At 42.6% G+C, this 13,124-nt stretch overlaps 1 protein-coding gene across 1 annotated transcript in view; it reads right to left on the reverse strand.

Moving 5' to 3' along the window:
- The window catches only part of LOC120325286, a 93,647-nt gene extending 80,747 nt beyond the window's left edge, over positions 1–12,900 (reverse strand). The window contains exons 1-2 of the mRNA XM_039391235.1: positions 12,886–12,900; positions 11,304–11,335 (exon numbers count right to left, since the gene is read on the reverse strand). Of these exons, the coding sequence (XP_039247169.1) occupies positions 11,304–11,335; positions 12,886–12,900 (47 nt within the window). The remainder of the gene's footprint in view (positions 1–11,303; positions 11,336–12,885) is intronic.
- Between the last annotated feature and the right edge of the window lie 224 nt (positions 12,901–13,124).

The raw sequence follows: 13,124 nt of genomic DNA on the forward strand, positions 1-13,124 counted from the left end.
TTGTTCTGCATAACTGAATATATTTGGGTCATTATAGCTGAATAATCAGAATAACATTCTTAAAAACAAAAAAAAGGAATAGTGATAGCAGCATCCTATTAAGCGTGGCTTGTTTCTAATCTTCTGGAAAATCAGATTTAACAATTTTCAGAGTCCTTTTTTCCTATTGATGAACTGGGGATTTACATGACTAATGTCTATTAACACATGTAAATACCCCTTGCCTCAATGGGAACTGACAATGGGAAAATAAATCCTGCCTGCAGCCCATTCTGTCATATGAATTGAGCCTATGTGTGGTGTGGTTTCTTGGTGGGCTATCGGCTGGGGTGGAAAACACAGCCAATGTTCATATAATAGGTTTTCTTCTCTGAAGGCAAATGTCAACATCAATTTACCTCTGGGATAAGTGAGACCTCCTGAGGGATCTCAGCCCTCTGTGGAGGGGTCACAGCATGAATCCAATGCCCACATTTTAGCAGACGTGAGATCAGGCTGGCAGCCACACAGGGAAAGGCCAAGGAGTGCTGTGGGAGTGGGACATGGTCCAAATCAGGATATTTTCTGAATGTGGAAGAAGGAGGCTCAGTGATTAGAAATCAAGTTTTCTTGCCTGAGCACAGGGAGACAGTTGTAAATAAGTTTCAGTAGCTGTTTTCTCTCTTAATAAAACAGAATGTGTAAACACATCCTAGACAGCCATCCATCAGAAAGACATTTTACATCACATATGTTTTATGAATATTAGATAATGGAGGAATGTAACAAATAGCCATTTTTGTCTCTCTCTTGAATACCAAATAACGGTGATTAGTATCTGTCAAATAAATAATGTGAATAATTTAACAAGACATCACTATTGTGCAAGAAACGATATCCCATTCTATTAAGCCTTGGAGTCAGTTATTGTGCAAAGATAATAAATACATGGAGTAGCTACAGCAATTATGCCCTAGAAATCTACTTCAAGTGTTGCGCTGCTTTAAGAAAAGCAAACCATTTGGGCTCTCTGCACACCACACAAATTATGTGCCAAATCTTCTGCTCGTGTCAACTGGCGTGACTCCAGCTGTTCCAGCTGTGTTCTGTGTACAGTGCCCTTCTGTACATCGTGATCATGTATGCACACACTTTCCAAGCTCCATCTCCTTAATAAAAGTGTATGTGACCTTCTCATGTCAATTTACCCTCTCTGCTTAACTTTTGAACTTTTACTAGTAAAATCTGCCAGAGGCTTTGCAGGCATGTTCCACAAATCTGCATGAAAATAGGGGACCAGGAAGGGAAGACAGATGATATCGATGACACCAGCATCTGTCTGTGCTGTGTGTCTACAGGAAATCCAACTTCATGTTGGTCAGAGAACCATGGCCATAAAGAAAAGTATAAGACGAAATATTAGATTAAAAGGATTTCAGTGATAGATTTTACTTGGAGGTGATGCTTCTAGATGGCATTGGCCTCATGCTCCAAAACAGGGCCACACTCACCTGCTCACAGGTTTAGGATTGCATATCAAATAGCTTACCACTAATTCATTGATCTTTCTATATTCCTACTTGTTGCTCATTATTTAATCAGTCAAAATTTCTTGGAAAATATTATTATTTAAAATAACTATTTGGTACTTTAGAAGTTATTCTAATTACAGAAGGCATTGGGGTCATTACCTTTTACTGAAAAGACCTGGTATTTTCTGTGATAAAACATTCCTTTATGTACATAAAAAAGTTTTAAGTATTTGCATTACAGTTTTCTATGCTGTAGGTTTACAGCTCACTTTTTTTTTCCCTCAGAATGAAGCTGGGGAAAAATACATATCTCTCAGCTGAAATTTGAAAGTTTCAAGATGAGGGATGACAATTTTTTTGCAGGCAAGACCTTGTGTCAAGGACATGCTTTTTACCATCCCCATTCCAGACTTGTTTAAAGAACAAGAATATGAAAAAACCCTCCATTGTGGGATGCATCTGCTTATTAACTACTTGTCCCACTGAACAGCTAAAAATCTCCCCAGGGACAAACTTCACACATCATGTTGCAGTGCCACCTCCCCTCTCCTGGGCCTTGGTGACTGAGCACTTGAGTGTTCCCAAGCCCAGGGACACTGGTGGTGATGGACTTCGTCTGACACTTACCTGGAGTGCCTATATAAATGGGGCAAAAAGGGGGAAGTGTCTTTCTGCAGCGCTCTCCATAGCTTTGCTCCTGTAGCTGGCCCCTAAGGCATCCAGAGCTTGCAATGTACTCCCAAAGCATGACTTCTGCGGTTCTCTGGCTATGTTTGTCATCTGTAAACCTCACCTGTCTCACACTCTTCTACTTTGGGTCCACAAAATCTTGTCACTGTTACCAGTTACTTGGCTGGTTCCAGTGTTGCAGGTTTAAGTTGTGAATGTAGAAGTTCCCACTAATGTAAATGGACTACAAGGATGTTACCTGATGTTAAATGATGGGATTAATTTTTTAATATCTTTCTTAGAAAAATAATGCAGAAGACTGCGTGAAAAAGCCAGTGTCTTAAAGCTAATAAAGGAAATGCCTCAAACATTGAAAGTTGCCTGAACTAAGACAGTCCAGACAACTCTCCTTTAACTGTGGTGCATCTACAGTGTCTTATGGCCAAACTATGTTCTCTAAAGGACAACTGGATTGTGGAATACAGTATATTGGCACTGTGCACACCATGGGTTTGCTTCTGGACTTGATCAGAGCTGTGACGCAAGGTAAGCAGTTCTCTGCATCTCATTTCTTACGTGGGCTGAACGGATTTGGATTGCACCTGGGACATGGCGCTGTGGGCAGGGAAAAGCCTGTGCTAAGGTGCAGCCAAATCCCTGCCTAGGATCTCACCCTAGCCTTTTTGCTGCCACAGAATCCCTTAGTGTTTGTGGAAAGGCACAAGAACCAAGCTTTTCAGAGATGGCAATTCGCATGTTGTGGTACCCAGCTTGAAGTCTTCGGACTGGGCTTGCAGGAGTACTTGGCATGCACAGTCACATCTCAAATCAATAGAAGCTATTTTCTGAGCCTATAGAGTGCTGTAGAAAATATGATGTACTATGAAATGATAAGCCTTAGGCATTTCAAACCTTCCACCCTGACTTAGTGGGTAGTTTGGACCGTTTGCTCAGTGTCTTGGTTGTCTATACAGAACCATCTCCACTGACAATTGATCTCACCAGAATCACCGTGAGAGTCAGTTAAATGTTTGTGAAACGCTGATACCACACACTGCAGCAAAGCCCAGGAAGGCATGAACAATTCTGCTTTCAGAGCAGGGTGTGAACGGTGTGCAATAAATAATACAGTCATGCATTGATGATGAGGACAAGCAGGATTTTGAGGAGCAATTAATGAGGGAGGGGTCAAGTAGAAAACACCTCAGTAGTATAGTGAGTTAATTAAAGACGTTTCATAATCCATGTGCCCATAGGAAGTGGTAACAATTGCTCAGACAACCATGCAAAATTAAGCACTCATCTAGGAGATCTTGTGTAATACCCTTCACCAATTGCCTTGGTATTTGCAGAAGTGAGGTCTGAGCACATCCCCTTGGTCTAAGAAAATATGATTGCATCGATGTTAATATTTTATATCAGATGAAAACCTGACACTTGTGTTTCAAAGAGCATCAAGGCACAAATACCACCTCTGCCAGCCAATGCTAGATGGCCTCCTGCAACTACTATTTCATACATAGTTTAATGGTTTGGAAATGGGGAAACCCCTAAAACACACCATAAAAAAACCCATGACAAAATTCTATGGGAGGGTGTTGCTGTACTATAGAGGTGCTGTTTGCCAACAGACAATTTTAACATTGTTTAGCTCCTTTTCTTCTTCTTGAACAACTTGGACTTTCATTAAACATAAATGAAAAAAAGGAAAAAAAAATAAATAAGGAGAAAAAAAATAAAAAGGAGAACTGTATGGATGTCTTTACTGACATATGGTGGGACTGAGAAGCTTTACATCCCAGCAAGAATTTCTGGTGGGTTTGCCCACTCTCTTGAGAACAGGAAAAAATGAGGCACATGTATAAGCCTCATCCAAATTAACATTGTCTGCTCAGTTTTCAGGGGCATAAAGTAGTTGCTGACTGAAGTTGTGTCTAATAAGATATTTATTCCACCTGGTAAAGGATCAGCCTTACTTTACCCTGGTAAGGTAAGGTAAGCCTGGTAAAGCTGATGAGGCTGTTGATTTCCATTGGTGTATCAGCTCTTGCCCCGAGTACTGGCATGTTGCAAAAATGTGATTTCAGAAAATTACAATAATGTTTTCTGATATCTGCTCCAAATACACAAAATGCAAATTGTTTTGAAAAGGATGGATAGTGTGTTGAGAAGCACCATTCAATTAAATAATTGGTTGTGAGCATCTTTTCTTATTAAAAAGAAGCAATTGTAAATAACAGAATGATATTTAAATGAAATGGTATGTAAGGGCAGTAAGAAAGATTTGCAAGAAACATTTGTAATTGCATTATCTCTAAGTAGAAAATTTATAAATTATAATGAATTATACAAATGTATCCTGATATAAAGGGGAAATGTTTGATCAAGAGACTGAATATGTAAGGATTAAGTTCTTTTTACTGAGGAAGCTTCTCCTGCCTGTATGTAGTATTCATAAAATATGTTATAAGTTTATAAGTGGAATAGATATTTGTTAAAATACAAATTTAGTATGGAGGATATTTTAAATATTTAATGAAACAATTATGCTATATTAACATTATGTTCTTTATTTCTCAGATTAAAAATTCACAGGAATTTTTATCCCTCACATCTTTATTTGACATAGCTTTTATTAGAGTTATTCTCTATACATTTTCTGAACAGGCTGAGTAATAATAATTTTCACATACACTTTAGAATACCTGTGGTTTGTGCTTCGAATGTACTCTATACCTATACATCACATCTCAGTATTTATTACCCCAATAGTCTTCACTCTCTTTGCCTGAATGACTGGGAATATGATACATAAACTGGTCGCTACCTGCATGCTGCACAGCCTGGGAGGAGGGTTGGTGGAGGCTGCACCCATGTGCAGGAACAGGGAATGCCATGGTGGTGGCTACAGGAAGCTGGAGACCCTTGGACCCACCAGACAACACAGGGAAGCACTGGAGGGAGGTTGAAGGTGAGAGAGAGGGCAGGGCTGTCTGTCCATCCAGATGACCCGAGTTAGGGCTGCTTTGAGCTGTGGATTTGAGGGAGGCGGATCTGTGAAGACACCTCTGCTGTTTTTTGCAAAAAGACACCATGAACAGTCAAATTAAGACTAACAGGAGATGTGTTTTTCTAAATTTAAGAAGATGCAGTCAAAGCCTCTCTCACCGCAGGTCTTCTGTGTGCCTTTGGGGCAATTAACTGAGCTTGGCTGTTGCACTGGGTGGGCTGAAGACTCAGTGCCAGGTATCTTCACTGGCTGAACTTTCAGGTGTTGCCCAAGCTGAACCAGTGCCAAGGTGATTCTGAAGTTAAGTTTTTCTCCACGGAAGCCACCCAGAAGCCACAAGGGAGCCAGCACAGCTTTCTGTAGTACAGATACTGCTTACAGTAAGGCCGCTGCCACCAGGTCCTGCACCATCTTAAACAGCTAACTGGATTTACGATGAACCATCAAGTGAAGCATAGCAGCCCATGCACTGGCACAGAGCTACAACCGTAAAGCAGAAAAGGAATGCTCACAAACTCCCGACTATTTACAGCTTGCAGAATGAAAAGTTGTTCTGACTGCTAATGACTGCTGATCAGGGCTGAAGCACCTCTCTCAGACAGGCTGAGAGAGTTGGTATTGTTCACCCTGGGGAAGAGAAGGCTCCATGAAGACCTCATGGCAGTGTCAGTACCTAAAGAGGCCTAAAGAGACCTGGAGAGGGACTTCTTACAAGGGCATGTAATGGCAGGACAAGGGCGAATGGCTTCAAACTAACAGAGTAGGTTTAGATTAGATATTGGGAAGAAACTCTTCACTCCAAGGGTGGCAAGACACCGCCTGGGAACAAAAGCTGTTCATGCCCTATCTATGGCAGTGTTCAAGGCCAGGTTGGATGGGACTTTGAGCAGCTTGGTCTAGTGGGAAGCGTCCCTGCCCATGGCAGGGACGCTGCAACTAAATGGTCTTTAAGGTCTCTTATAACCATTCTATGATTCTATTATTTCTTTTAATTTGTGGAAAGTTAGGTTGCAAACCCAGTGAAGGGCAAGGATTGATACCGACAGGTCTAGTGTCTGTGACTTTTCCACCAGTATCTAAGTGATGCCATCAGAGAAGTTAGAAACACAGAACCATGGTGACATCTTGCAAAAAAACCTTTAGAGAAGGATTTAATACAACATCAGATAGGACAAGCATTACTGGGGGCCTTCCTGTAGGACTTACCCAAAGGTGAAATTGAGACAGGAACTCGGTGTTCCAGGGTCATATTTACTGATAACTTCACAAAGATGTTTCTACGTTTTGCTTTGCCCAAGATATCACTGTAATACTTGCGAGGAAACTGTTTTGGAAAATGGCTCTCCAGAGCACTACTATGCTGCTTTGTGCTCTGAAGCGTAACAAGGCAGAACTCACATCTTATTTCAGGCAGTGTTTTTCTCATAAGAGAACTGATCCCAGATTAGCTCTGAAGACAACAAATTGTTACCTGTAGCCATTTATTATTTTTTGCTGTGAAATATAAGAAAGATAAACTTGGTGGTTTAATTGGTGTAAGACCCATTGCTCAAGCAGCAGGCTTTATCACACGATCAATTTAAAGAAAAAGAAAGAAAATTCTACCAAAGCAGAGCCTAGCCTGGGTACTGAGAGAGCACTGTCAGAATTTGCAGTAAAGGACTCAGAGTCTGACAACTGAATTTATTAGAAAGAAGGATCTGGGCTCTGATGGATTCAGTCTTGATGAAAAATTAATGGATTTATAAGTCTCCTTTGAGCTTTTTAAAACATTAATACTTATTTTTATTTGTATTACCTTGATTTTAATGATTATTCTCTTACATGTGAACTGTACATAAATATTGACCTTGTCAACTGTCCACTCCCTGCACTAGTGGAAGGACCCTGGCAGCTCCCTGTGCTCTGCATCTTCTTCAGGCATAGAGAGAGTGTCTGGCTGATGTGGCTGTATTTTTGCTCCATTCATACAATTAGTTTAAGAATATTTTTATACAATAATTATCTGAACTTAGTGTAACTTGATGGAGGAGTGCTTTCTAAAATCAGATGAGTTGAGCACAAAATGTCATTTGTGCTAATCTGTCTGAAACTAGGAAAGTGTGAAATGTGCTGTAGAGAGGAATTATCTCTTCTGCAACATTATAGGCCAGGAAAAAACCCTGTTTATTACACAAAATAAAATGCATTTTTCACAAAATCTTAACTTATTCATTTCTGACTAAGTTAATGTGTTATTAATTGTGCATTTTTGGATACAGTTTGAGGGAGGGAGAACAAACTATCTCTAGCACTGCAGCCACTTAACTGTAACAATCACATTTTCTTTTTAATAGAGTAAGTTAATTTTTAAAGTGATCTACAGAGGAACAGATGGGGGAACGAATTCTCTGTGGGTATCTCCTGCTACACCGACACTCAGAGCACAGAGTGGTGCCTAGTGCCAGGCACATCTACCTTGCAGTTCTTCCTTCCCTTGTTCTCCCGTTATCTTATGCCTGGTGACCAGAAATGGAAAAGCAGCCTCTGAAGGTAAAAATTCTTCTGTCATCTGAGCAATCTGTTTCATAAAGAACCTCCTTGCTGGGCTGCAGCATCCCGCAGCAGGGTCCTGTCTTAGGAGGTTGTCTGTATGTCTGTAAGCACGATGAGCCTCCAGCAGCAAGGGAGGACCATGGATGCAAAGATGAAGCCAGGAGAGGAGTCCCTGGCACACTGATAGCAGTGAAAAACACAAGAATAATTAACTGCTACCTCATCCTCTATTTCGTTTCCTTGCTGACATGTGAACTCCTACTACACAGGAAGCAAATACCCCACTGGCTTCAGTTAAACTGGGATTTCACTCCAGATTTAATCATCTTCCTATCTGCTCATTAATTATTGCTCCACTAATTTATTTGTAAAAGGAAAGAGCAGCAACACATCAGCCATAAAGCAGACCTGAACTGTGGGTTTTCTATGTTCTGTGATTTTGGAAGGAAGTCTCAAACAGGGGGGACTTGGAGGCTGGAGACTGCTCTAGTGGGTGGTGTGAGCAGTTCCTCATGCTCCTGCAGTGTGCCCTGTCCTTCTCTTCTCATACACACACCCTGCAGCCAGCAAAGGGGCTGGGTAATAACACCTGATATTTTTTATCCAAATTTTTAAACTGGAAAATCTGCTTTCAGGTTAGAAGCAAGAGCATAGTGTCAGTTCTGGCAACTGATTCAGAGTTGCTGCAGGGAATAACAATCCCACTACCACAGAAGGAACTGCTTTGGCTGGCTCATGCTCCTTCAGGGTGACAGATCTGCACTAGAAAAGAAAGAAGAGTTCTACAACATACAATTAAAAAGTCTTTAATAACAGTAATTACAACAGAGCAAATAGGACAGAAACTGATAAAACCCCCACCCTTCTCATTGACATATTTTTCTTTAAAATGTTGCCTACAGCTGTTACCAGCCTCTGAACCTCAGAGAGTATGCAGAACCTGAACATTGGTAGAGGAGATAAATGCACCTTAGCCCATAGGTCATGATCGTGGGAAGCATTTTTAAGCCTTCTGTTGAAATGATTTACAGAACAGGTAGAGCTGATTTTGAGAAGTCTGAGTTTAGACATGCAAGAGATTGAGAGGGGAAAAAAAAGACCGTAGTAAAAGCTGGTGCCCTTTAATTTTCAAAGAATGAAATTATTGTCTATTGTATTTACTACTAATGACAATAATGTTATGTTTATCTGACAAATTTTGTTCCAAACCTCGAAAACGAGTGATGAGGTGCCCCAGAACAGTGCTGCAGTAGCACTGTATCTGCCTGAGCTCAGATAAGGAAGTAGTGCTGGGAGCTGGTGGGAGCAGTACACCCAAGAAGGAGGCACTCACTGCCTGGAGAAAAGCCCCCTGTGATACCTGGTAGTGTGTGCACACATCATCCCTCTGCTACTGGTCAGGCTTTTGCAAGATGTAGATCACAGACGAGAGATGACAGGGTGCTGTGGGGCATCAATGATTTTTCTGGGAAGATGTCTCAGGAGACAAGTATTGGTGTGACAGCTACTGATGTGCTCAGCCCCTGCTGCCAGTAGTGTTCCAGCAATACGGGTACCATGCAGGGCATCTCCCAGTGAGGATGCCAGCCATGCTTCTGCCTCCCACAGGAGCTTTGCCATAAGCAGCAGCATTTCTCCATGCAATCAGGCCCATCCTGGGCTGATGAGAGCCACTGCTGATGCCCCATGATGCAATCTAGTACAATCTGTTGGGGTAAATTTACATATCTGCTCCTTTGGGACTAAAAACCAGGGGCCTTGAGTTGAAGCCTCAGCTTTAAATTAGCTTCTCCAAAGCCACCCATCTCTGTAGATGCAGGAGGCTGGGTTTGACAGAAATGTGCTTTTTCCCCCCAGTCAGAGAAATTTCATAATGTCTATTTTGGCTTGGAAACCACACAGTCCAATCAAAAATTAAACACCCTCTCTGGAAAAAATGCAGTTCTCAGAGCATTTTAGAGTTATGCTAAGAATTTTGGACTTGTGCTGGGAGTCTGTTTCAAAATCAATTGAGCCTACCCCCTCCTGACTATCCCTCTCCATCCTCAACAGCCACCTATGCACTCATGCATAGTGCATGCAGGAAGGTGCAGTACGTGCCTTGGAATCATAGAATATCCTGAATTGGAAGGGATCCACGAGGATGATCTTGTCCAGCTCCTGGCCCTGCACAAGACAGTCCCAAGAATCACATCACGTGCTTGGGAGTGTTATCCAAATGCTTCTTGAACTCTGGCAGCCTTGGTGCTGTGACAGCTTCCCTGGGGAGCCTATTCCAGTGCCCAAACACTCTCTGGGTAAAGAACCTTTTCCTAATATCCAGCCTAAACCTGTCCTGACACAACTTCAGGCCATTTCCTTGGGTCCTCTCATTGGTCACCAGAGAGAAGAGTTCAATGCTTGCCCCTCCTCTACTCCTTGTGAGGAAGCTGTTGACTGCAATGAGGTCTCCTCTCAGTCTTCTCTTCTCCAAGATGAACAAGCCAAGTGACCTCAGGCACTCCTCATATGGCTTCTCCACCTCAGCTGTTCCCCATACGTGTTATTTCACAGCATGTTATTTGCCTGGATGGCTCAGAAATGGTTGGACCAGGCTTCGAAGCACTGGAGATCACCTCACCTCAAAAATAGCACTATATTTGAGGAGATAGAGATTTTGAAGCCAAGATTTGCTGCTACATGTCTCTGTTCTCCCTGGGCCTCCAGCAGAGCTGGTTTGTCTTTTGGCTAAGCTGAGGAGTTCAATGGCCCATGTCTATGTGGATTAGAAATGATTCACTCTGTCAGGAAAGGGATCCTTTAAAACAGTGGCAAATTGCTTCAGTGGGCATTGCATTAGATTGTGCTTTATATTTGACTAATCAATACGTTTGTATATATAAGTATGTAAAGCTGCATCAGTTCCTAGCAAATGCAATATTCATGTAGGTGTGATGTCATGGGCATCTCTCCCCATTTCACCACAGCTAGAGCAAAGTCTGCAGTAAGTGCAGGACAGGCAATCTCATACCTTGCACCTTGGCTGCTCAGTAGTGAGGATCCAGAAGCAGAACAGGCAAAGACTGATACATTTGATTTCAGAAGGTTTTGCAGAAAAAAAAAAAGATATCTATTCCAGTTACAACAGTGGTATGACTCTCAAATTAGAGTTTTTTTGCCAGTTTTCCCAGTGATGGTCTTTAGCAATGGCAAAAGGAGGCTTCTCAAGGAAGGGTTCAGCTCACATTATGAGTCCTGGGCAACTGTGGACAAGGTGGAGCTAGTCATTGACTTCACTTCCATGTCCACTGAAACTATCATTTCTTCCAGCACGAGTTAAGGAATGTCAATTTACACATCAAGACTGATGTGCACAGGGGTAAATAGGAAATAACATGCACCTCGTCGGGATTTTTCCCTCTGTGAATTCCATTTCTGATTCTGTTATTCCATGAATCACCACAAGGAAGGTCTAGGCTTCTTTGGGTTTTTTTTTGCCATCTTGCACCACTCCTCCAGTGTATCACTAAACCGTTCTTAAAATGCAATTTAGTTGACCTAGTTCCCAACAGAAAAAAAAACCTATTTCCAGCCCCTACCGGTTGCATCTCACATATCCTTCAGGAACCACCTACGGGGATTAAAGAGTGAACCCATGTTACAGGCACCAAATCTCTTAGTTTATCATTAGGTTGATAATATCCTTCAACCTCATTACTATTCTATCATTAGGATTTGAGTGGTTTGAGTGTTTGACTAAGTGGGTTTTTTTTTCTCCTCAGAGGTATAAGAGATGCTGCCTCTCAGCAAGGTGTCCTGAAAACCTTTTCTTAATGAACAAGTGATTAAAAGGCTTAAGTGCAAGCAAGCATCCAAAACACAAGCTGCCTTTTCTTAATGAACAAGTGATTAAAAGGCTTAAGTGCAAGCAAGCATCCAAAACACAAGCTGCATTATCACAGAATGAGCCAGAAATAGGATAACCCTCAGCGTCACTGAAAGCACCGAGGTCCTTCACTCCCATGCTCTCGACACTCTCTTGTTCTGTCTCAGTGGTAGCATCTGGGCAGGGTCCCATGGGCAAGCTGTGCTGTGGCCCAAGTTCCATCAAGGACATCTGGCTGTCCTCTGCCATGTACAGCAAAGCCAACCCAGGACAGAGCTGACTTTTCCCTTGTTCCATCGCTGGTCTCAGGCAGCTCGGGATCATACTGTGAGCATCCTGTTCCTACCCAGGCTGCGTCTCCTTTGAGCTGGCTTCCAGGACAGCATAGCCAGCAAATGAGAGCAAGACAGAGTCCTTGGGGGTTTGTACTTCTGTGCTATCTCATATCTCTCTGTGCTATTTCATTTGGAGGTACGGTAAGGTAACACCTGGGCTTCAGCATCACTTCTCAAGACATGGAAATGACTGGCAAATGAACACATATGGAAGGATTGTCAGCCAAGGAAATTTTCCTAGAGTGAACCCCTGGTCCTTCAGAAGCCAGAGAAAACTTACCCAGTGGTTACAGCAGAGATCAAATGTCAGCTCATTTTCTTCGCTAGATGTGAGTGTTTTGCCGGCATACCAAGGGCAGTCCTCAGTGCTGCTTCTCTGAGGGATCCCTTGGTGCTGCCATGGCAGCCTGTGCCCAGTATCTGCTCGTTCTCCAGTTAGGTATGGGATGAAGAAGAAGGCTCTGGGAAAGCAATGGTGGGTGTTTAACACACCATACCAGCACCTCCAGGACCTCAACATAGCACCAATGCCAATGCTATGTATCTGACAGGGTCCTTCTGGTGGCACATGCTGCTTATTATCTGAATGAGGAAAGGTGGAGAGATAAAAATAAAATCCCCTTCCTGACCTTTTTTAGAAATTTCTCTTCCATTTGTTTCTATTTCTGTCCTCTTCTCATTTGCTCCAGTAACTGAAACAGCAGCACGAGCTGACACTATCTGTCATTACCCACATCATTTTCAGTGACACTGGTTCAATTAACTGCCCTCACAGATATCTCCATGCTCCTGAGAAAAAAGTTTTGTTTCCCTGGCCCCATAGAACCTATCTGTAGGGATGGGGTCAACTTTGCTGCCTTTGATGTCCCGTGGAGTTTTCTGACTGACGCGTTCTGTGGTGGCTTAACCATTTCCTATTTCTTGCTGGCCCCAGAAGATGTGGGGATCAGGTGCCTGTACCATCCCCAGCGCCATGTTCGGGTGTCACCACCACCGAGTGAATTAAACCTCTGACATGGCCTTCCCAACTGCCAGTACCCTGTGGCTGTTTTGCTCTTGTTAAGTGCTTGGGATAACCTTGCTCAGAAGCACCTTTGATGGGGCTCCCTGGGCGGGAATCCTCACTGAGGGCTGGGTCTGCCCAGGGCAGGCGCAGTGGCTGAGACTTGAGGAAGAGCCATTATCCTCTCTGTACCATG

The sequence above is a fragment of the Pipra filicauda genome, unplaced genomic scaffold, assembly GCF_003945595.2.
Source record: "Pipra filicauda isolate LSUMZ 115617 unplaced genomic scaffold, ASM394559v2 scaffold91_size2508729_pilon, whole genome shotgun sequence".
Taxonomy (NCBI): domain Eukaryota; kingdom Metazoa; phylum Chordata; class Aves; order Passeriformes; family Pipridae; genus Pipra; species Pipra filicauda.